At 34.2% G+C, this 22,388-nt stretch overlaps 2 protein-coding genes across 5 annotated transcripts; both read left to right on the forward strand.

The window, feature by feature from the left end:
• Positions 1-2,872: 2,872 nt before the first annotated feature.
• On the forward strand, positions 2,873-17,072 carry LOC123216641. 4 transcript variants are annotated; one of them, XM_044637130.1, is made up of 15 exons: positions 2,873-3,222; positions 4,502-4,985; positions 5,284-5,468; positions 5,556-5,659; positions 6,002-6,082; positions 6,659-6,762; positions 6,851-6,937; positions 12,528-12,730; positions 13,373-13,574; positions 13,671-13,721; positions 13,830-13,928; positions 14,054-14,113; positions 14,597-14,721; positions 14,857-16,018; positions 16,576-17,072. In XM_044637130.1, the coding sequence occupies exons 2-14, from the start codon at positions 4,716-4,718 to the stop codon at positions 16,013-16,015; spliced, it is 2,730 nt and encodes a 909-aa protein (XP_044493065.1). In that variant the 5' UTR covers positions 2,873-3,222; positions 4,502-4,715; the 3' UTR covers positions 16,016-16,018; positions 16,576-17,072. The 4 variants fall into 4 exon arrangements, with proteins under 4 accessions (XP_044493065.1, XP_044493064.1, XP_044493066.1 ...); XM_044637129.1 differs by lacking the exon at positions 16,576-17,072 and having other exon boundaries at positions 14,857-16,312; XM_044637131.1 differs by lacking the exon at positions 16,576-17,072 and having other exon boundaries at positions 14,600-14,721; positions 14,857-16,312.
• A 3,821-nt stretch (positions 17,073-20,893) lies between these two features.
• LOC123217414 (protein LITTLE ZIPPER 2) lies at positions 20,894-21,819 on the forward strand. Its single transcript, XM_044638444.1, has 2 exons — positions 20,894-21,276; positions 21,348-21,819. The coding sequence occupies exons 1-2, from the start codon at positions 21,158-21,160 to the stop codon at positions 21,592-21,594; spliced, it is 366 nt and encodes a 121-aa protein (XP_044494379.1). The 5' UTR covers positions 20,894-21,157; the 3' UTR covers positions 21,595-21,819.
• The last annotated feature ends 569 nt before the right edge of the window (positions 21,820-22,388 follow it).

The raw sequence follows: 22,388 nt of genomic DNA on the forward strand, positions 1-22,388 counted from the left end.
TGTGTTTACTCTTTTCAATAATTCTTTATGTACTAATAATTAGTACAATAATAGGTATAAATGTTATATATGATTGAATAATTTTGAGATAAAAAATAACATATCATCTAATTATATGATGTATATAAATATTTGATTGAAATTCATTTGTGAAATTATTAAAGTTTATGTTTAGTATGTTTCCCCGCGAAAAATGTAGAAAAATTTGTTTTAATTTAATTAAAAAAATAAAACTAGAGAATTAAATGCATGAGCTCGGCTCCACTTTTAAAAATTTTCAAAAATAAAATCTGGAAATTTATAAAAAAACTTAAAAAAAAGTTAAATGCAAACACGTTGTACTTTAATTTCTGATAACTGCCGCACTTTTAATTTGAAAGCACGCCCCTTAACGATGTCGTTGTCACTCCGTGTTAAGTCTGTCTAATTAAGAAAACAGCGTCCTTCCATTTCTATATAAGCAGACTCTCTCGCGGCTCCTTCTGCTCCCGCCTATTTCGTTTCAAAATTCAAGAATCAAGAAAGTTCTCTCTGGTCTTGGCAAGCATAGGTTAGTGTCTCTCGTTTCTATCTCTTGATTAATGCCAGGTTTTTATGTTGTTTATTTATACCATGTCATAGATTTCTTGTCACTTTTTCTTTCCAATTTAACCAATTTCAACTTGACCTAGACGAAGAAAGATATGAGGCTACAATTAACATTTCGATGGCAAAAGTTTAAAGAACTGTTCATTCAATCAGGTTTTTTATAATATTTTTGAAAAGGAATACCCATTACATGGTGTAAAATGTAGTTACAACTAAGTATTTTTAGTGGGTTTAGGGTTTTGGGGTTTTGGGTTAACCTTGTTTTATTAATTAGGGTTTAGGCTTGCTTGTTGTGCTCACTTTGTGCAAAATCTGGTTACAGGATTTTTTTTGGAATTCCATAATTAGTTGTAATTTTTCTTTTCCAGATTATGTTCTTATAAACTTGGGTTTAGTACTACAGAAATACTTTCATGCGTTTCTTCTTGTTCTCACTTTGTATAATTATAGACATTTTGGTATTACATGTGGTTTGCTATAATGGGTCTTTTTTTTAATTTTTTCAATGAAATGTAAAAGGTTTCATCATCATAAGCAGAATCCCAATTGGCAAGGGTAAAGGTGGGATCAGTTAAATGGAAAACTCAATGGGTGAAATAAGGTTCCAGGCATTAATGTAATAAGGGGAATAAAAATGCTGAAGACGATGTTAAAAAACTACTTGCTTAGAGTTGCTCTATTTAGTAATGATTTTTCCTGTAATGCAATGATAATCAAGTAATTGTCTTGCTCATTATACTCTATATCTTGTATAATCTTTGATTTTAAACTTACTTATAAACTGCTAAGGGCAGAGAAAGAATGTGAAAACAGTTCATCAGCAACTTTCCCCACTAGTGATAGGGGATGTTGAATGTCTCGGTAAATTTTATTTGATTTGTTCATTACTTCCTTTCAAATTCATGACTTTGATTGTTTTTAAGTACTCTTCATTGAAGCAGTGATGACAACTCTTGCTGAGATGCATCAAGATGAAGAAAGTTGTTCCAGAATAATTTATGTTGTAGTCTGCTTGGCAAGGGGATTGACTAATTGGATTACTTGTGATTTTCTTTAGCAGTTCTGTATAATTCTCACTGGCTATTGGCACAGTTATAACAAAAGATTGATGTTTCTGATGCCTATGACAGCTTTATTTATCAATGGAATTGGCTCTTGAAATGTTGTTTGGTTTAGTTTGTTAAAAGCATTATCTTCGTTCTTGTGCATTTTTGTTATTTTTCATTCTCTTCAGGTCAACATTATAACATGTCTTCTTGTGATAGCCCAGTATGACACTTACTTTTCTTTTAATTTTTGCCAATATTGTTAAGTTTATAATAACTTTGAGAAGGGGATATAGTGACCTGAAATTTCCTGCCATGTCGCAAGGAATCTTCAGCTGAACTTGAAGCACAATCTGATTAAGAGTGAAGATCAAAGAAGAGTAGGACATGAGAATTTTAAGGCTGATTAAAAGTAGCAATTCAGAATGCAAGTTTGAGGTTAAAGAGGAAAAAAAAAACATTATTCAGTTTTGCTTTAAGACAAATATACGTGTGGAGCTGAGAAGGTAAAAACTTTTGAAAAATAGATTAAAAGGTTGAACAATGAGCTTGAGAGTGAAAGGTAAAACCAGATAGATTTATGTTTTTCTAGGAATGTAGTACGTCAATATTTCTGGTTTATTGCAACATTACAAGTAGTTCTGTGTTAAAATGTTAAAGTCATCTTCAAGAAGTAATATTGATGCACTTGTCTGCAATAGTATTTGTGTTTCAAGTTTTAAACATTTTGTAGGTTATTATGTGTGTCATCGGTGGCCATGAAAGGGATGGTCAAATCCACCTATTTGTCCGGAAACGCAGCATCTCTTCAAATTGAATGGTCTTCTTGGGAGTCAAAAAAGCCTTAGAAAGGGGGTACAGAGCTGGAGGCATCTGGCATCTCTTAGCTGCGGTAGCTTTTGGGAGCTGGGCTTGCAGCGCTGCTCCTTGCTACGTCTACATGATGTCAATGCTAAGGGGGTGGGAGTCATTATTTGGCATCTTCAAGATTTGCTTCCATCAGATGATTCAAGAACATCAAGCATTAAGTGAGATCATTGGAACTGGTTCCTGTATTTGCATGATTTTTATTAAGGGAGATGAAAACAGGGCTGCACTTCAACTCAGATACAGAGTTTTGCAGCATTCATTATATTTACCCTATTTCATCATTGCTGATAATCCGTTAATGGATTTAATATTGTAATCGGTTCTCCATATTACTGATAATTTATTGGTTTTTCCTGTTTGTCCAGCAGTTAGAAAAGGATCCCATCTAAAAGACGTCTTGATGTCTTGCAACAGCATGTAAAAATTGTCTAATTCAATGTACCAAAAATGTCTTCATTGATTCGATGAATGTTTAGTGAAAGCTGGCTGCATTGTGATTGTTCAGTTACCGTGTAACTTGTCCGCTCAATGTCAACCCATCTGCCCGACAAAAAGCTAAATGTCAATACATGTTATGGCCTTTTATTTACCTCCTCAATTAAATTTAAAGTTTTGACTGATTTTTAGGCTTTGGCAGATACCACCAGAGCAGGAACGCTCAATATTGTCACAATTTAAGATACTCCATTTGCTGGACGACTTTATTAGAACATTTCTGGTGAGGTCGTAGTTTTTGAATAACCACTATTTTTTTACTATCCCCTTAGCTTAATTACCTTAAACTACTGTGGTTCGAAAATGTAACATTGCACGGATTTCCTCTTCTGGGTTATTCTGGTGAGAAATTTTGCCTGAGCGCAGGTTTTGTGAATCTATTTTGATGATCTATGTTTTTGTTTCATGCTTGATTAATAAAACTATACGTAAAATTATTTATTACTAATTTATCTATATAAAATTATATTTATTTTACTAAAAATCACCATTTTTAAGAGTACTTGCAGAAAAAAAAAATTGAAACTAAAATCTTGATGTGGTTTTTAAAAACTTTCCAATAATTGTTGGACATGAATTTTCACAACGGGTAATGTTATTTATACATTTTTTTATATAATTTGAATATATACGTAATATATAGTTATGTGATTAAGAATTATTTTATTTTTAATTTAAAAATTATAATGATATATTATTTATATGCTTAAATTATATACTTAAATTATATATAAAAAATTGATATATTTATAGGCTTATAGGTTCACGATATAGTGTTTTTGAGGATTTATTTTATTTTAGGCCAAATGATTATTTTTTACTTGTTAATTATTGAAAATCTAAATATCTATTATTTTGTTAAATTTTATTATGGGTAAAATTATTATTTAAAAAAATATTTTAAAAATTAAAAATTTATCATATTTTTACTTTCAAGTTTAAAAATGAATAAAGTCACTTCCATCGAAAGTTTTAAAAATCTATATTCCCTTTTAAGAGTTTTTGTAACAACTATTGGCGGTTTAAGACGATGGTGTTGATGATGTTCTTCTTGCCTTTTGGTTTTTCTCTCAGTCACAGTCCATTTCTGACTATCATTGGTTGTCTTTCTCTTCTTATTGATGATACGATGAAGAGACTAAGATTTGAGTCTCTTTATCATGCCATTGTGTTGCGAAGAGACTTAGATTTAATCTTTTTGTTGCACTGTCAGTACGGAGAGAAGACGATCGAAAATAGACTGTAGTTGAGAGAGAAGTCGAGAGGAAGAGAGAACTCGGGAATTGAAAATATAATAAATTTTTAGTTTTTATAATTTTTTCTTAAATAATAATTTTATTTTTAATAATAATAATAAAATTAATAAAATAAAGATGTTTAAATTTTTGATAATTAATAAATAAAAAATTGTGTTTGCACTGAACCTTGGGGTTGGGTTTGGGGGCCCTTTGGTGTGGCAAGGTCATTTACCCTTTATTTTATCTTACAATGAGTGCCGGTAGAGCCGACGTAGACATTTTGACGTGGCAATGTGAGAAGTGATCGGCTACAACTGTATCTATTATACCCGGACCGGACTTGAAGAACTTTGTTTCAGAAGAAGCGTGCAAGTGCCACCTTCAAATCATAAGTTTACAGCACTTGCTTTGAGTGAACACAGAATTGTAGTTTAGGGTTGCAAATTCCCCGCCTTTTTTCTCCTCTGTCTTCAATTCAATGGACGTCAATGAAGATAACCATAACCGGGAAACCCTAACAGTTCCAAAACCTAGCCCTAGTCCAAGCCCCATTAATAATGTCTCACAAACCAGTTGCTCACACCCTCATCAGAACCCTAATGACACTTCTCCCAAGAAGCCGCTCAGCCCTAAAGATTTCGTCATTTCAGTTGCCGCCAATTACGCCTCTCAGCCTCTACAAAATTACGACCCCAATGTCTGGGCAGTACTCACTGCAATTTCTAACAATGCCCGTAAACGCCAACAAGTACGTAGCGCTCTGTAAACCCTAACTCATTATGAAGCAATAATTTTTGGGGGGCTTTTCTGAGCAAAAAAATTGAATTTGAATTTAGATTCATAACATAAACACTTCGTCGCTAACTCATGGGACTGAGAGAAGTTAGAGCAGATTGCGTTTCATAAATGTCTAAGAATTTGTGTTATTATTTTGATCCAGCTCTTACGAATCCCAGTTATTTTTTTCCTGATTTACTTTTACTTTACGAAGATACATAATACTTGCATAATTAATGGGTTAAACTGATGACATTCTTGTCAACCAGGGTATGAATATGCTTTTGACTGCGGATGAACATTGCATTGGCCGTCTAGTAGAAGATACGCGTTTCCAGATTGAATCAAATGCAGTAAGTGCAAACCATTGTAAGATTTATAGGAAGAGAGTTGCAACTGAAGCTGTAGAAGATTTGTCTAACGGTTACACAACTGTCTTCTTGAAAGATACTAGGTTGTGTTTTGCTCAGATAATTCTTTTGTCTAAAAGAAAACTTAGAAAACTAAAAAAATAATTTTTTATTGTTTTTTCCTGTCACAGCACAAATGGAACTTATCTCAACTGGGACAGATTGAAGAAAAATGTCTCGGAAGTCAAGGTCCATCATGGAGATATTATATCATTTGCTGCCCCGCCACATCATGGTAATTTTTATTACAAAGTTTCCCATGAGACTTCCTTAGGGTTGTCTACTATGGTCATGTTGAGTAATTAGTGGGTTCTCATCAGAAGAAAAATAAAGTTGGTGACTTTTTCATTATTGCAAAGAATATTTTATCCAATAATTTTTTTGCTTTTGATCTATGGGTTCTATTTTTATGAAAATTTTGAATGAACCAGTTTTTATAATCTATGATCTTTTATTTTTTGTGTTCTTTGAACTTATTACTTGTGATGTTTTGTTTCAAAAATTGTAAAAAGTGGATCATTGTTATTTGTGGTTGGACAGATTAGAACTAATTTTATTTGTCTGCAACTTATAACAGAAATTGCATTTGTGTTTGTATATCGAGAAGTCATTAGATCCTCTGCCTTGATGGTCAGTGCCATTCCAAAGAGGAAAGCAGGTACATTCATTAGATGCATCATTTACCTTGTAATAAGTTTTTATGTGCTCCTTTTAATACTGCCTCAGTGGAAAGCCCAGTTACTTGTGCACTCGGATTCTTGGTAGTTTTTTGGTGATATTCTTTAATTCTATAAATATAAGTGACAAAATGCTATGCGTTATGGTTGTGTAAATCATGATGATATCAAGGGGTCTATTCACCTGTTTATTTGTTGCACGTTTTCACATTTTTCTTGAATCATATTATTAATTTTGTAAATTGCATTATTGTTTCTTGATCATATAGATATTGTCCATTAATGAAGATTGAATTCTGAAGCACATAACATGCAGCCAAATTCATTATGTTTTTTAAAGCATAGGTTGTTACTTCACTATTTCTTATTGTTATGTTGATCTTGTCCAAGATATTGAAGAACACATTATTTTCATGTATCTAATGCCTTATTTGCTAAACAAATAGTAGATAGAGTGTTTTCCCTTAGGATTAAACACTTCTTATTTAATTGAATATGGATTCATATCCTAACCAATTGATAGTATAATGAATTGTTTTTTTTTGTTCTAAGTATAGAGGAATTTGTTTCTGAAAATAAAAGGCTTAAAGGTATCGGAATCGGTTCTCCTGATGGTCCTCTATCTCTTGACGATTTTCGAAGTCTTCAACGATCAAACACGGTATTTTTATTATGAATTCATAAGACTACTATTATTGAATCCAAAAATATCTACAAAAATGCTTATGGCGTTGTGTTGCTACATGCAGGAGTTAAGGAAGCAATTGGAAAGTCAGGTCGTTGAAATTGATACATTGCGCAATGAGAACCGTGCACTTAGTGAGCATCATGAAAATGTATGCTTTTTGTGAATAACTTTGAAATATTTTTATATATATCAAAAGAATGAATTTACATCAATATATAAGAAATTCTAAATCCTAATTTAGGAAAGATAATATGTATTTTCCTATTTTACAAAGATACAATCAGCCTAATTATTAGCTTCCTAATTTAGAGATACAACTCAACACTCTCCCTTAAGTTGGAGTATACAAATCATATGCACTAAACTTGTTACAAATGAATTCAATACGAGAACTCCTAAGAGACTTACTAAGGATATTTGCAGGCCAAAGGACTATTTCCCACCCAAAGTATGTTGTTGTCTCAAGTTTTCCCTTGTTAACTTTAAAAATCTCATTTACCTACCATAAGCAGTTAAAATTAACAGTTTTAAGGGTAAAATCGTTATTTTATTTATAATATTAAAAATAAATTAAAATTTAATCTTATTTTCCCTCCAAAACCCTAAAAATTAACCATTTCCCTCTAGACAAAGTTTTAAAAAATCACATTCCCCCCCCCCCCCCCCCCCCCCCCCACCCCCAAGGGTTTAGTTTTCAATCTCCAGCTCCAAATCGAGCACCATTGCCAATGACGAAGCTTTTTTTATGCATCACCATGCTTTGACAGTCTCTCTCCCCTCTTCTGGAATGCCGACAGATGCAAATCTGGCCTGGAAAGACAAAGAGAAAGACCTTGTCTTCCCAGAAGAAGACGACTCGTCTTCCTAGATGAAGTTGAGGTCTTCATCTTCGTCTTTCCAGGCCAGATTTGTGTCAGTTGACGTTTCATAGGAGGAGAGAGAGACCGTCGGAGCATGGTGATGCGTCGGGGAAGCTTCGTTGCCTGCGATGGCACCGGGGATTGAAAACTAAACCCTAGGGGGGGAATGCTATTTTTTAAAACTTGGCCTAGGAGGGAAATGGTTAGTTTTTAGGGTTTAGAGAGGAAAAAAAAGATAAAATTTTAAGGGGTTAAGGTTTTACTAATTTTAATCGTCTATGAGTGGGTAAATGAGATTTTCAAAGTTAATAGGGGGAAACTTGAGATAGCAACATACTTTGGGTGGGAATAAGTCCTTTGGCCATATCTGCAAGTTGATCAATGGAGCTGACAAGATTGGCAATTATACAACCCGATAGAATCTTCTCTTAAATGAAATGACAGTCTATTTTTATATGTTTCGTCCTTTCATGGAATACTGGATTAGAAACAATAAGAAATGCTGCTTGATTATCACAAAGAAGCTTCATCTATGACATATCTGCAAATTTTAACTCTTGAATCAATTGTTTCAACCATACAAGCTCATAGATAGCCAATGTCATAACACGATATTCTGCCTTTGCACTAGATCTAGCAACAACATCTTGCTTTTTACTTTTCTATGAAACCAAGTTGCCACCAACAAGAATACAGTATTCTGAAGTCGAGCATCTATCAGACGGAGATCTTGCCCAATCAGCATCAGAATATCCAACAATCTAAGTATGACCTTTGTTTTTATAGAGTAATCCTTTTCTTGGTGCTTTTTTAATATATCTTAAGATTTGAATAACTACGTCCCAATGAGAATCGCACGGAGATTGGAGGAACTAATTGATAACACTAACTGGAAAGAAGATATCTGGTCTTGTGATAGTCAAGTAGTTGAATTTGCCTACTAACCTTTGATATTTCCCAGGGTCTGTAAATGGCCCCCCCTGTCCTGACACAAGTTTAGTATTAGGGTCCATAGGAGAATCAATGGGTTTACAATCCAACATCTTTGTCTCTTCCAAGATATCCAAGACATACTTCCTCTGAAAGATAATAATACCTGTCTTAGACTGAACAACTTCTATCCCAAGAAAATATTTAAGTGTTCTCAAGTCTTTGGTCTTGAAATGATCAAATACTGATTGATACCCTCCTGATCATCACCGGTGATAACAATGTCATCGACATAAACAACCAAATAAATGCATTTCCCTCGCGACATGTGTCTATAAAATACAGAATGATCCGACTCACATCGAGTCATACCAAATTCTTGAATAACTGTACTAAAGCGTCCAAACCAGACACGTGGAGATTGTTTTAGGCCATATTGTGAGCATCAAAGTTTACAAACCAAATCAGACTCCCCTTGAACAACAAAATCAGATGGTTGCTCCATATAATCTCTTTCTGAAGCTCACTATGAAAAAAGATATTTTTTATGTCTAACTGAAACAAAGGCCAATGACGAATGGCAACCAACTTGGCCTTTAGATGGTCAATAGTATCATGAGGCCCAATCTTGACTATGTAGACCCAACAACAACCAACAGTAGAGTGACCCAGAGGTAATTTAACCAACTCTCAAATACCATTATGATGTAATGTAGTCATTTTATCCACCATTGCTTGCCTCCAGCCTGGATTAAAAAGAGCCTCACTAATAGATTTAGGAACTAAAATGGAGGATAAAGAGGATACGAAGGTATGATATGGTGAGGATAGACGATGATAACTAAGAAAAGTGTAAATAAGATGAGGGTTACAAGAGGATCTTACACCTTTACGGATGACAATAGGAAATTGGTCATCAAGAGGGAGGACCTCAACCAGGCTAGATGCAGGAGCAGGAAGTGAGTCAACAGGTGTCGTTGGATCAATAGAAGTGATATCGGTACTTGTAAGAGAGTCAGTGATCTGGGGAACAGGTTTCAAATTTTGTGTGGGTATAGATTGTGGAAAGACTATAAGATGTACATCGGGAGTAGGAACAAAAATAGGTAATGGAAGACTCTCAGCAACAGGAGATTAGATTTCAGATGAAGAGAAGTAAGGAGAGGACTTGAAAAAAAGTAATATTAGTGGAAATAAAGTAACGAAGTGTCGTAGAAGAGTAACATTTGTAACCTTTCTGGAGGCGAGAATAACCAAGAAATATATATTTGATAGACCTAGCAGATAATTTATCATGACCTGGGGAAAGGTTAAGTACAAAACATGTGCAACCAAAGACACGTGGAGAAATAGTGTATAAAGGACCAATATGGAAGAGAATTGAATAAAGAATCTGATTTTGTAATATTGAAGAGGGCATCCGATTAATGAGATAACAAACAGTGAGAACTGCATCAGCCCAAAAATGCATAGGAGCATGTGAATGTAATAATAATGTACGAGCAGTTTTAATAAGATGTCTACTTTTGCGCTCAACAACCTTATTTTATTGTGGCGTATAAGCACAAAAAAGATTGATGAAAAATCCCTTGTGAAGACATGAGATTTGTGAAAAGAGTGGAAAAATATTCACTCACATTATCACTACGTAACATGTGTATAGAGGAATTAAATTGTGTTTTAACTTCAGCACAAAATGATTGAAAATGAGAAAATAACTCAAACCGATTTTTCATTTAAAATATCCACGTGCAACGCGAATAGTCATCAATGAATGTCACAAAATATTAAAAATTTAAAATAGACTTGACTTAACAAGGACCTCACACATTTGAGTGAACTAACTCAAATAGAAACAAAGCTCGATTATTGACACGCCTTGGGAAGAAACTATGAGACTGCTTCCTAAGTTGACAAGACTCACATTCAAGAGATGACAAATTGGATAAATTAAGGACCATTTTCTAAAGCTTGGATAGGCTAGGATGTCCCAAGCGGTCGTGGAGAAGCGTTGGAGACTCAATAGTTATGCAAGCAATGGAAGAAGGTAGAGACAAGTGATAAAACCCTTGTGACTCATGTCTTGTGCCAATCGTCTTGCTCAAATTTCGATCCTGTATAACAAAGGCATCATTAGTGAATGTAATAGAACAATTCAAGGTTTGTGTTAATTTATTAATTGAAACGAGATTAAACGGGCAATTAGGAAGATAAAGGACAAAATCTAAAGATAGAGTAGGTCGCGGGTTAACATGACCTACAACTTTAGCTATAACTTTTGTGTCATCCGCAAGTGTGACAGAAGAAAAGGATTTGACATGATTAAAATGTGAAAATAGACTAGAGTTACCAGAAATATGATCCGAGATATATGAATCTAGGACCTAAGGTCCTAGACTGGAAGACTGTGATAAGCAAGCAATTGAGTTACTAGATTGTGTAAAGGAAGCAATAGAGGATTGAGATGACTATTTCGTCGTCTGATACTGAAGCTATTCTTCGTAATCGGCTCCCGTGAGAGTAACTGATTGAGGTTGTCTTGTTGAAATTTCTAGACGATGATCAAGAGGAGTTGATTAAGGGATTGATTGTGCAACATTAACATTGTGTGTAGGCCTCTCATGTAGCTCATAACATTTTTCTTGAGTATGTCCCCATCTGTTATAGTAATTGTATTTTGGATGACCGCCTCTACTCCCACGGTCACTTTATTCTCTAGAGTGGTTCGGAGAGCGAGAGACTAGGGTGATAGAGTCGGTAACTGAAGGTCCTGTGGTAGAGGAAACTCTGAGCAAACGAGCAAATACATTATCTAAGGTTGGAACGGTTGCACTACCCAAGATTTGATCTCTAACAGGAGCAAGATCATGATTGATTGTATTGAAAGTCAAAACCATGAAGAACTTGTCGTGTTGTGTCGTCGTTTGATTCCGACGTCCGATGACAGTGGGGTTTCCATAGATAGACTCGTTGGCATCGTTTGAGTCGAATGGGAGAGGTGGTGTTGTTAGACGGTCATCGGAACAGGATATCGGCGATGGAAGATACTGAAAGAACGAGTGGCATGTGGAGCAGTGAATAGCAATGGAACTTCAATGGGTTTGACGGTGAGATAATTCTAGTCCCTTCGATATAAGCACGACCATCGGAAAATGAAAAAGTCACTGTGATTAGAGAAATAGTTGGAAAGAGGACTTGGATCTGTCGTTAAATGAGTTGAGAACGTCGAAAAAATTTAAAACGCCTAATATAGGCTCTGATACCATGTGAATAACTTTGAAAATATTTTTATATATAAAAAAAAAAATTTACATCAATATATAGGAAATTCTACTTCTTAATTTAGGAAAGATAATATGTATTTTATTATTTTACAAAGATACAATCGGTCTAAATGTTAGTTTCCTAATTTAGAGATACAACTCATATACAACTCAACACTTTTTTTTTAATGAATTGCTACTACTTCTATCCCACAATCCAACTTTATCTTTTAGTGCAATCTTGTAACTCTGTAAGTATACAAGAGTCTCAAAAGTGGTTTAATTGAATGGATGGGATCAAGATTTTTATATGTTAAGAAACAAAGCACTTTACGTTTCCTTCTTTTTGTCATTTAGTTGTATAATTTTATCAGTTTAGGGTCAAGAAGAAGTCTGGGTAAATGACTATTCTGTACTCAAGGTGCATGGTACCTATGCCACAGTCAACAGTATGTTATGCAACTAATTCATTTATTTTAGTTTTGGGTAACCATTCATTACAAAGGGATGACAAAGAGGGAAAATGTTCCTTCTTTAAATGTTTGTTCATGATTTTATATATATTTATTTGATGTAGATAATGTTCAGATTGAGGCAACATGTGTTGCAATTGTAACATCTGCAATTCCTCTGTTTTCTGGTGAATTGATGTTGGGTTTTAAGTATGATACTAATTAATTTGCAGGAAATGAAGGAAATGAAAGATTTGGTTACCAAATCATACCTTGATCAACTCAAAGAGTTACAACATGTTTTAGACATTAAGCAGAAAGAGCTGGTGGATGTCAGTCGAATATCAGCTGAACAGAAACATGCTATAGAAGATCTAAATGAAAGACTTAGTGCTTCCATGCAATCATGCACTGAAGCAAATGAAATAATGAAGAGGTGAAGAACATTGTATTTTTACTACTGACTGTTCATGATTTTAATGATTATAACTGAAATGGAAATTTCATATCTATTATTGTGCATGAATGGGTTTCAGATGCGCATTCTTATACTTTGTCAAGGGCAAAGAGATGAACATTGTCAGTGGTGCTAGAATATGATGTTGACTCCTTTTTTACTTTTGTTAATTGTTCATTGGTTTCTTTGAAGCACATTGAAGAACTAGGCAACGCATGGTGAGATTCATTAAAAGAGAAAAATGATTCATACTAAAATATTGTTAATATCATTTTGATTGGAATAATTAATGTTTTTTGTGCCTAGTACCACTTGTCAAAGTTATTAGCTAATTGGATTACATGAGATTTCATTAATGTTTCTCCATTCTATTGTTTGGGGCTATAACAGATTTTTGGGATGGTAAGTAATGTTGTTGATGCCTAGTATAGCTTTAATTCTTAATGGCTTTAGCTAATTGTCACTTGAGCTTTCATTTATGTCTGTTCGTTGTGAAATGCTTCTCTCTGTGTCTGGAAGTTTCATCTGGTGTATGTCAACTCTGAGAGAGGCTATAATGTGGCAGCATAAATGTAAGAAAATTTGGGAAAATACAGTAATAGTCAAACTTCTTGCTTTTAGTCAGAATGTATCTATAGCTGAACTCAAGGAGCAACTAGTTCAAGAACGAGATCAGAGAAGAGTCGAACGAGAGAAGTCTGAAGCTGATTTAAAAGCAGCAGTGCAGAAAGTTCAGTCAGAGGCTAAAGAAGAGTTAAAACGACTCCAAGATGCTGCTCTAAGACGAGAAACTGAGCAGCAAGAAGTAATTAACAAGCTTCAAGTAAGGAGGATTTTAAATTTAGTATAGGTTAGATTGCTTCATTGATGATTTATTTTAGCAGACTCATGAGTTTGCAATCTTATTTAATGCAATCAGATAATAGAGAAACAGAGCTCTTTGCAAGTTGAAAGTTTGAAGCTTAAATTGGTACTATCCTCATTACCCTTTTTTTTTTTTTAAATAAATTTTAAAGTCACTATACCTGTTCTTTCCTACATAATTAAAGATCTACTTCTAAATTTCTTTATGCCACAGGATGAGACTAGGGAAAAGTTGGTTATCTCTGATAATAAAATCCGCCAGCTGGAAACTCAAGTTTGTGAAGAACAACTGGCCTCTGCAAGTGGGAAAAAAGTAATCATGGCTGTTAATGCCAACTTGATATAATTGAATACATATTTCTATGTTTATTTTGGTTATACCCTCCTGTAATTAGATTACAGACCTCTTATTTATTGTGCATTAATTTTTTGGAGCAGAGAGTAGAAGAACTTGAGCTTGAAATTAAACGGTTGATCAAAGAGCTTGAGAGTGAAAAGGTATTACAAGTAGTTCAATATTAGTTTTAGAGGTTCAATTGCCTCTATTTGATGCCTTAAAATATTATCCTTAGTCTTTGCAGTTTGAGTTTCATTTTTCAAAGATACATTATCCTTAACATGGTCCTATTTTCCAGTGAAAGTGAAAAGAGTATCTGTGTGTGTTTCTTGTCTTGTTGGCAGTTTCTTTACTATAATGAAGCTTTATAAGGATAATATTTGAGCTTATATGTCATAATTGATGAAGCATTTTACTTTATTCATATAAAGTGTGTAGGTAATAACTGGAAATTTCTAAATTTGCCACTCGCTGTAGTCTTTTTGTTGTATCATTTCTTCATTTATATTGCAAGTCTTGAATCTTCTGAAGCATGTTTGAGGCTTTTAAAATACATCACTGAGGTTATCTGGTTGCATACTATTTTATAGTTGGTCCTTCAGTCAAGTTATATTTTTACGCTGAGGTTTTTTTGCTGTTGGTAGCAGTCTGCACGAGAAGAAGCATGGGCTAAAGTTTCTACCCTTGAACTTGAAATAAACGGTGCAATGCGTGATCTTGATTTTGAGAGACGGAGACTAAAAGCTGCAAGGGAAAGAATTATGCTTCGGTAAGTATACTTAACCTGTTGTTTGATATTTGCCTAAAAGGGTTCCCGACATGCGAATTGGCTGGGTATTACATATTTGATTATGTATGGGAGATTTCAGGATTCTTTCTTAATATCCTTGAAACTGCCATCCAGGGAAACTCAGTTACGGGCATTTTATTCCACAACTGCAGAGATTCAAGTTTTGTTCGCAAAGCAACAGGAACAACTAAAGGCCATGCAGAGGACTTTGGAAGATGAGGAAAATTATGAGAACACCTCTGCTGATATTGACCTCAATGGAACTAATGGCAACATTAATGGAGCTACAATCAGAGAAAAAGAACCAATTATGAAGACTGGCTGTGCTACTTCAGCCCAGAGGTTTGATAGAATTCAAATTGTTACTTCTAGTGATGAAGCAAGTGCTACTGAGAGGCATGACTGTGACGTCAGAAGTCAGGAAGAAGCCCAAAATACTCAAGAAGCGGAATTTACAAGTGCTGACCGCTCTTGTAAGTGGGGCTTTGGTTCTGATATTGATGGTGTTGGCACAGCACCTATATTGGAGGGAGATCCCATTGGAACTGAGCAAGTTCTTGAAACTGAAAGCATTGGAATTGATGGTGCACGAAACATTGATTTGAACAAATCTGGAAATTTAGCCGGGGATACAATGCAGATTGAGGATGAAGCCCATCTACATGAAAGTGATGAGCGGATTCACCGAATCTGTCAGGAGACATTTCACGACTCCCAAAATAATCCTCCTGAGAATCAAAAAGCCCTTGAGGATACAGAACCTGGAGGAACAATCAGAACAGCTGACCTTCTAACATCTGAAGTAGCTGGTAGCTGGCTTTGCAGCACTGCTCCTTCAGTGCATGGAGAGAATGAATCTCCTAGAAGTAGAGACAACGATGAGGAAGGTGCCTTAGGTCTACATGATTCCAGTGCTCCATTTGCAGAAAGTCAATGTGTGCCAATTTCGAAGGCTGGTCCTACCAAATTGAATCGTGAATGTCAAAAATTAAGTGAGATGATTGGAATAGTTGCTCCTCAATTGAAGGAGCAGTTTAGTGGTGCTATGGATGATGATTTTGATCAAGGGAGAAGAAAACAAGGTTCCACTTCCAGTTCAGATACTGAATGCTGTGCTGACAGTGATGATAATAATGATAGAGTGGATGATAAAGGTGGATCCACTCGGGGTGCAGAAACTGAAAGTAGTGTTCAAGCTAATGAGGATAAAAATGATGACGATGATGCAATGGATGAAGATGATGATGCTACCCAGGAAGAGTCTCTTGGATAGCAGGCATGCTGTTTCATTTATTTATTTATTTCATTTTCCATGGATGGATTTAGAGAAATGTTACTGCAGTTAAATTTTCCCTTCATCTCTTTTCAATGGATGGATTAGGATTAATGTACATATTTTGCTTTTCTTGCCTGTGTTTGCCTTGAGAAATAACAGTTTTTGCGAACTTTGCTTGGTTTATAACCCCAGATCTTTCCAGAACTTGTTGCTGTAATGTGAGTACTTGTAACATAGAAAGTAACACTATGAGTACAAAATATATTATTTATTGATAATAGTTGTTTGTCTAAAGTAGTTATACATTTAACTTGCTGTTTTGGCTGCTCATTTCATATAAGAGCCCTTTTTTTAGCCCTTAAAGTCTGTTTTGTTGAGACAGCACATTGGATACCCACAGAATTTCCCTGGGATCTGCCAACAGCTGCAGAGAGTGATTGGAGTGTTTGTGTTATTGTTGTTCCACGTCTATTTTCATCAACATTGTTATATTTATGTTTCTGAATGCACTAGATAGGTTTTAAAGTTTTCATATAATATCAATTTCCTAATTTCAGGTCTGAATTGAGGCAAGATGGCAAGCAGCAAACATTGACTGCTATCTTCTTTTGTTGGCTTTGAGGATATCACTTTATGTTCAAGTATTTTAATTCCTGTTGGAATGCGGGGGGCACCTTTCAGTAGGTCGTCTAGAGAAACGTTCTTGAGGTGCTGAATTGTTTACTTCATGAAATGTGATAGTTTTGAACTCCAGTCTCTAAATAGAGAAAGTCAATGCAGTCCCCTGGTAGGGTTAGGGTAGCTTATATGGCCATGTGATTCTCTCTCCTAAGAAATTCTGTGCTCATAATCTGATAAAGCTTGAAAAGAAGAGTTTAGACAATTAGTGTCAAAAATAGGTGTAGATTCGATTCGAATTGATTCAATTTGAATGTGATATTGACTTGTTTATATATGTGGTGATACTGTTTGTTTCATTAATAGTTATGAAGTTATATTGTACACTAATTCGAATGAGATCGAATTTGAGTTAGGCATTATAGACTTGATTTGAGTTCGAGTGATTCTAGACTTTGGTTCTGATCCAAACCATCTACACTTGAAACATATTCTAAGCATGATGATTGATAGATAATCTTGTGATGTATTGGAGGCTTGTACGTATCTAAGTGGATATTTACTGAGGGTTAGGTCAGAGATTATGATAATAGGGCGGTGGTAGATCCGGACCCATGATTGAATTATAAGAATCTTCATGGTCATCATCATCATCAATGGTGCTTTTTCCTTCATCCACGGTGCGTGAGTTATTCTTTTCTTACTCCTTTTGATTTTCCATACATTCTTCAAAATGTTCATCATATGTTTTTCATGTTTATGATTTAAATAATACTTTTTTCTTTTCTCTCTTAAAAATAAAAAATTGTTGAAATTCCGAGAGAGAAACAGCATTGTCTTACGATGAATGATGGAGATCCAGATATCATGTGTACATATATATATATACACATATAGGGCAATTAGAAGAATTCTGAATGAAAAGAAAGAAGAGCTTGATTTGAATGTTGACTAGCTACACTGATCCCATATGGTAGATGATGAGTATATTAATGGTGGTAGTAGTAATACAAGAAATGAGTGAGGGCTACTCACTCATCACCCCAATTCCTACTCATAATCAAATGCCTCCATTTCTGTCCAAAATGCCATTATGAGATTTGCAGTCCCCTACTTCCAACCTATATGTAACTTGTATCTGCAAACCACTATTAACCTTCTAACTAATGTCTTTTGGTACTGTTACTGTCGGGCTATAAATAAGTGGAGATGCTCACAACACAAGCCGTTTTATTATCGTCGAGTTAAATTCGACTTTGTTGCTTGATTCAATGAGTTGTCAATTCATTGTTTGGTATGAGAATAATATTAATAAACTTTTAAAGCCTTGCATTTACACATTTAAATTTTAAATCTTACTTTGTGGTAAGGGTTTGTCCTAAATTAAGCTAGTTAACTCGACTTGTGTTTAGCTTATACGAGTTAAATTCGAATTAGAGTTTTAATTTTAAAACTTAACTTGAGTGTAATTCAAATCTTCATATAATGATACTGTTTATTTTATTGATAAAATTATTTATTCTATCAATGGGTTTTTAATGACATTTTTGATCGGTTTGAATAAATTCGATTTAACTATTATGAATTTAATTGAAAAGTTTATATTTAGGTTTGATATAATTCGAATCTAATTTATTCTCTAAATGATAATTTATAAATATATAAATTAAAATTCAGTTTAAATTGAGTTTAAGTAAATCATTTCTACTTCAGTTTAAGTTCAAACAAAAATTTTTTTTAACTAACAAGTTTAAACTAAAATGTTATTTAAATACAGACAAATTGAGTTTAAATAAAGTAATATTTGACTCTGACTTATATTGAAACCCCCTATTAGTTATATAAAATTAATCAATAAAGCATGTCAAGGAGTGTTAAAGAGATTTAAAAAAATAAAATAAAATGGTATTGCATGGTTTATCATCAAGTGCATTACAAATTTGACCATATAATCTTGTAATTGAAATAAAATATAATGATAGTCCCCACTTGGTTGTGGGCTGGAAAGCCGAAGTGTCCAACTGGCCAATGAAGGGACCATGTGGAGTGGCTGAGCTGAGATGGATGGAATTGGACCGAATAACCAGCCACTATATTCATCATCATGATAGTATCTTATGGGTGAGACAATGTGACGATGATGATGATGAAGACGAAGAAGAAGAAGAAAGAAGCCAAATTGGTGTTCATTTTCTAAATAAATGAGCATGGCTTTGGTACTCAATTACATGTAGAAAAGGGCCAAAACAGTAGCCTAACCACATTGACTACTCCCTCATATCCCTTCCGTTTTCCCACAATTCTCACTCATTTCATCTTGGCTTCTTCTACTCATTTCCATGTGCCTTCTTTCATTATTCCTTTTTTTATTTTCTTTGAAACAAAAATTAATTAAGGGTGAATCTAATTTCAATTGAGTTGAGTTTATGATTGGTCTGAGTTTAGATTGAACATATAGTATTTAGCTCGAGTTAATATATAGTATCATTGAAAAATTATCGATGGGTGAATAATAACATCAAATAGATAAATAGTATCATCAAAATCAATCTCAAGTTACGATTGAGTTAATTCAGATTAAATCTACTTATAACTATAATAAAAAGAATAAAGTATAAGAGTTTTTTTGATAGGATTAGATTCAATCCACATGAACAAGACCCAATTTAAGATCAACCAGATAATCTTCGAATTTGACTCAAAAACAAATTTATTTCAAATTTAATATTTTAGACTCAAACTTGAATGTTCAATTAATTCAAACTTATTTATTTGATTTGAACTCGTATTCAAACTTAGATAACTCCAATCATATCCCATCTTAATTTTGGGTTTATACCGTTTGAAATTGGAAGGAGCAGCCTAAGAGGTAAGCCATGTTTGTATTTTTTATTTGATTTTGAAACACAACCCCCCGTTGTGTATAAGTAAGGCTGCTTTTTCAAAAGATAAACCCTTTTTGAGTCTTTGACCATGTATGCCATTCACAAATGTTTTCATTTCAGATGAATTTAAGTGCCCAACATCCTTTTTTTAATGCCTCAATTCAACCATGTTTTGCTCTAACAACTTATGAAAAAGATTTGATGAGGTTAGTCGTTGAAGAAGAAGTTACGATGTTGTAATTAAGCATCATGGAACTAATTGTTACGAACCACGTACGTTGAAACGCCTATAATAAGCTTCCAACTTTTACTTAATTTGGCCCCACAATTACGTCTGGATGACGTCAGCATCTAGACCTTCAACCTTCATTTTTTCTTTTGGTGGGTGACGACTTCTATTGTCAAATAAATCTGCCACAATAATTCTACAAGCATACTAATACGTTTATACGTTAGACTAAATCTGTCCCATTACATTTATGTTGTTACGTAAATCTAGGGGAGGATCTCGGATTGATTTTATAATTTGGCTTGAACAAATCAATTTTTATGTTAGAGTTCTAGTTTAATAACTCAGTTTGAGATATACTTATTTGTTCATCTAGTGATATTATTAGGAATAGATTCAAATTAAATTGATTTGATCTCAATTATTAGTTTGATTTAAACTATCCAAAACAAGTTTGACTTAAATGAGTTCAAACTTGAGTTTAAAAATTTTGTATTATCAAGTTCGAGCTCTAACATGAGGGTGTTTGACTTATTAAGTTTTTGAGTTTAGAAAAAGTTTAATTTGAATTGGTTAAACGACATTGTTTTAATTAATATACATAAAAAACAATATTATTTTTAATAGATTTTAGCTTGATTACAACATCAAGATGAGTTTTCTCAGTATTATACTCAAATTCAAACTTGACTTCCCTCAAGTCAAACCAAACTCTAACTAGTTTAAAGGGAACAATATTATGATTTTGATCTAAACTTAAGTCAGTCAGGACAAATCCACCCCTACTTGAATCCATGTCACACGCCTATTTTTACTGTGTGAACGCTTAGATTTTGCTTTGCTTGATCTTGAAGATCCATTTGCCATAATTTTTATCCTAATGATTGTGCATGCTATGCACATGGAAACAGATTTTCCGTTCCGTTTTGGGATTGTGAAGTCAAGGTAATAGAAATTATAGAATTAGCTACATCTCCAACCGAGGGCGACGAAATTCATGAAAGTAAAGAAATATGAACATGAAGTTGGGGTCTGGTTGGAGTGGAATTTACAATTGATAATCGTTTTCTGTGTGCCCAACAAGGCAGCCCCACCTTTAGTTTAGGCAGCCAAATTTTTATGGGTCCTGAAGAGGCAATCAAATAGACCAAGGAAACTTCATCCCACTTTTGTTTCTGCATTTCTCGTCCATAGCTGCCCTTGGTAACAGTGAGTCCTCGTGCCATCATTGCCATGAAAAGCCCCTCTCTCTCTTTCTTATATCAGATTTCCGATACAAACAATTTCTCCCTTGTAGCTCTACATTTCTTTTCATAATATAAAAGAGCGCCCAAGGCATTCATTCTCTTCAACTCTCTCCTTTTAATTAAACTTCTCTAATCTCTACCTTGGAGAAAGCTGGCCAAAATGTGCATCAACTCTGCAGACTTGAGTTCACTCATGACTACTACTACTTCAACGTTACTTGCTTCTCGCTATGGACGGCCATTGAAGCGATGCAACCTTCGAGTTCGCCGTCTAAACAGGTGAGTTGGTTTTATATATTATATCTCTGGATGCTTATCAGTTTGTGTAGCTAACTAGAAAAATTATGCAGGAGGAGGAGAAGAAGAGCATCAAAATTAGATGCAAAAAGAAAGGAGAAGATGGGTGTCAGGGCAGAGATGGAACTAATGAACCTGAAGCTTTACAGGGAGAATCAGATCATCATAAAACAAAACGAGAAGCTGAAAAAAAAGGCACTTCTTCTCCGGCAAGAGAACCAAGCCTTGTTATCTCAATTACAAACCAAGTTCGCCTCACAACCACCATCATCACTAATATTATTACAACACGATGACTGAGCTTAGTGATAAATAAGAACGAAGGGTCCACTCCCTAATTTCTTCCAAGTTTGATCCTGGTAATACGGAGTCTATATAACTTAGTACTGTCGGTCATTTAGCTTGATTATCTCCTTTCTTTTGTTCCTTTTAATTTTTTCTCTTAATTTTTATCTTGTTACTACAGCTTGCGAACCAGGCTTCAATATTCAATAAAATTATCTGTCCTCGACTGTCCTATAATCATCATGCATGTACGTAGAAGCTGCAAGCTGTCTGAATGCAAATAGCATTTCTTGTTTTTAGTATATTCTCCATGAAGAAATGCTAATCCTAGTTCCAAGTTAGGGATGAATATGAACCCAGCACTGAGTTGAGCTCGCATAACCCCACTTTCAAGTTTCAAATTTGATTCAAATGAAAATTTGGGTGGTTTGAATTTAGCTTGAGCTCATTGAGCCATAGTTAAAGGTAATTCAAATTCATTTTGATTTTAAGCTTAAAGTTTGAAGGTGAATTCAAATTTATAACTCGAATTTATGATTCATTGACTAAACAATACCGTTTTAATTAATATTGAGTAAAACAACATCATTTCGAAAATTGTTAAATATAACTTATATTTATCTATGTATCCAACTCAAACCAAATCAAATTACCACCCTCGACTCATGAGTCAAATTGAGTCAAATATCTTTAACTCTAATTTGGCTGGAATATTTTATAAATGAGTCAATATTTTCAATTCGAATTCGACTTAATTTTGAGATAAAATCAATTCGATTTAGATTCAACCCCAAGTTTAATAATATTTT

The sequence above is a fragment of the Mangifera indica genome, chromosome 5, assembly GCF_011075055.1.
Source record: "Mangifera indica cultivar Alphonso chromosome 5, CATAS_Mindica_2.1, whole genome shotgun sequence".
In the NCBI taxonomy this organism is placed as follows: Eukaryota; Viridiplantae; Streptophyta; class Magnoliopsida; order Sapindales; family Anacardiaceae; genus Mangifera; species Mangifera indica.

What these genes read in the sequence shown, in the direction of transcription:
- LOC123217414 (XM_044638444.1), top strand. Translation starts at nt 21,158, where the DNA reads ATGTGCATCAACTCTGCAGACTTGAGTTCACTCATGACTACTACTACT. An exon ending in CGAGTTCGCCGTCTAAACAG is followed by an intron (nt 21,277 to 21,347) that starts GTGAGTTGGTTT and finishes AAAATTATGCAG; the next exon opens with GAGGAGGAGAAGAAGAGCAT.
- LOC123216641 (XM_044637130.1), top strand. Translation starts at nt 4,716, where the DNA reads ATGGACGTCAATGAAGATAACCATAACCGGGAAACCCTAACAGTTCCA. An exon ending in ATGCCCGTAAACGCCAACAA is followed by an intron (nt 4,986 to 5,283) that starts GTACGTAGCGCT and finishes CTTGTCAACCAG; the next exon opens with GGTATGAATATGCTTTTGAC. An exon ending in AGGGAAAGAATTATGCTTCG is followed by an intron (nt 14,722 to 14,856) that starts GTAAGTATACTT and finishes ACTGCCATCCAG; the next exon opens with GGAAACTCAGTTACGGGCAT.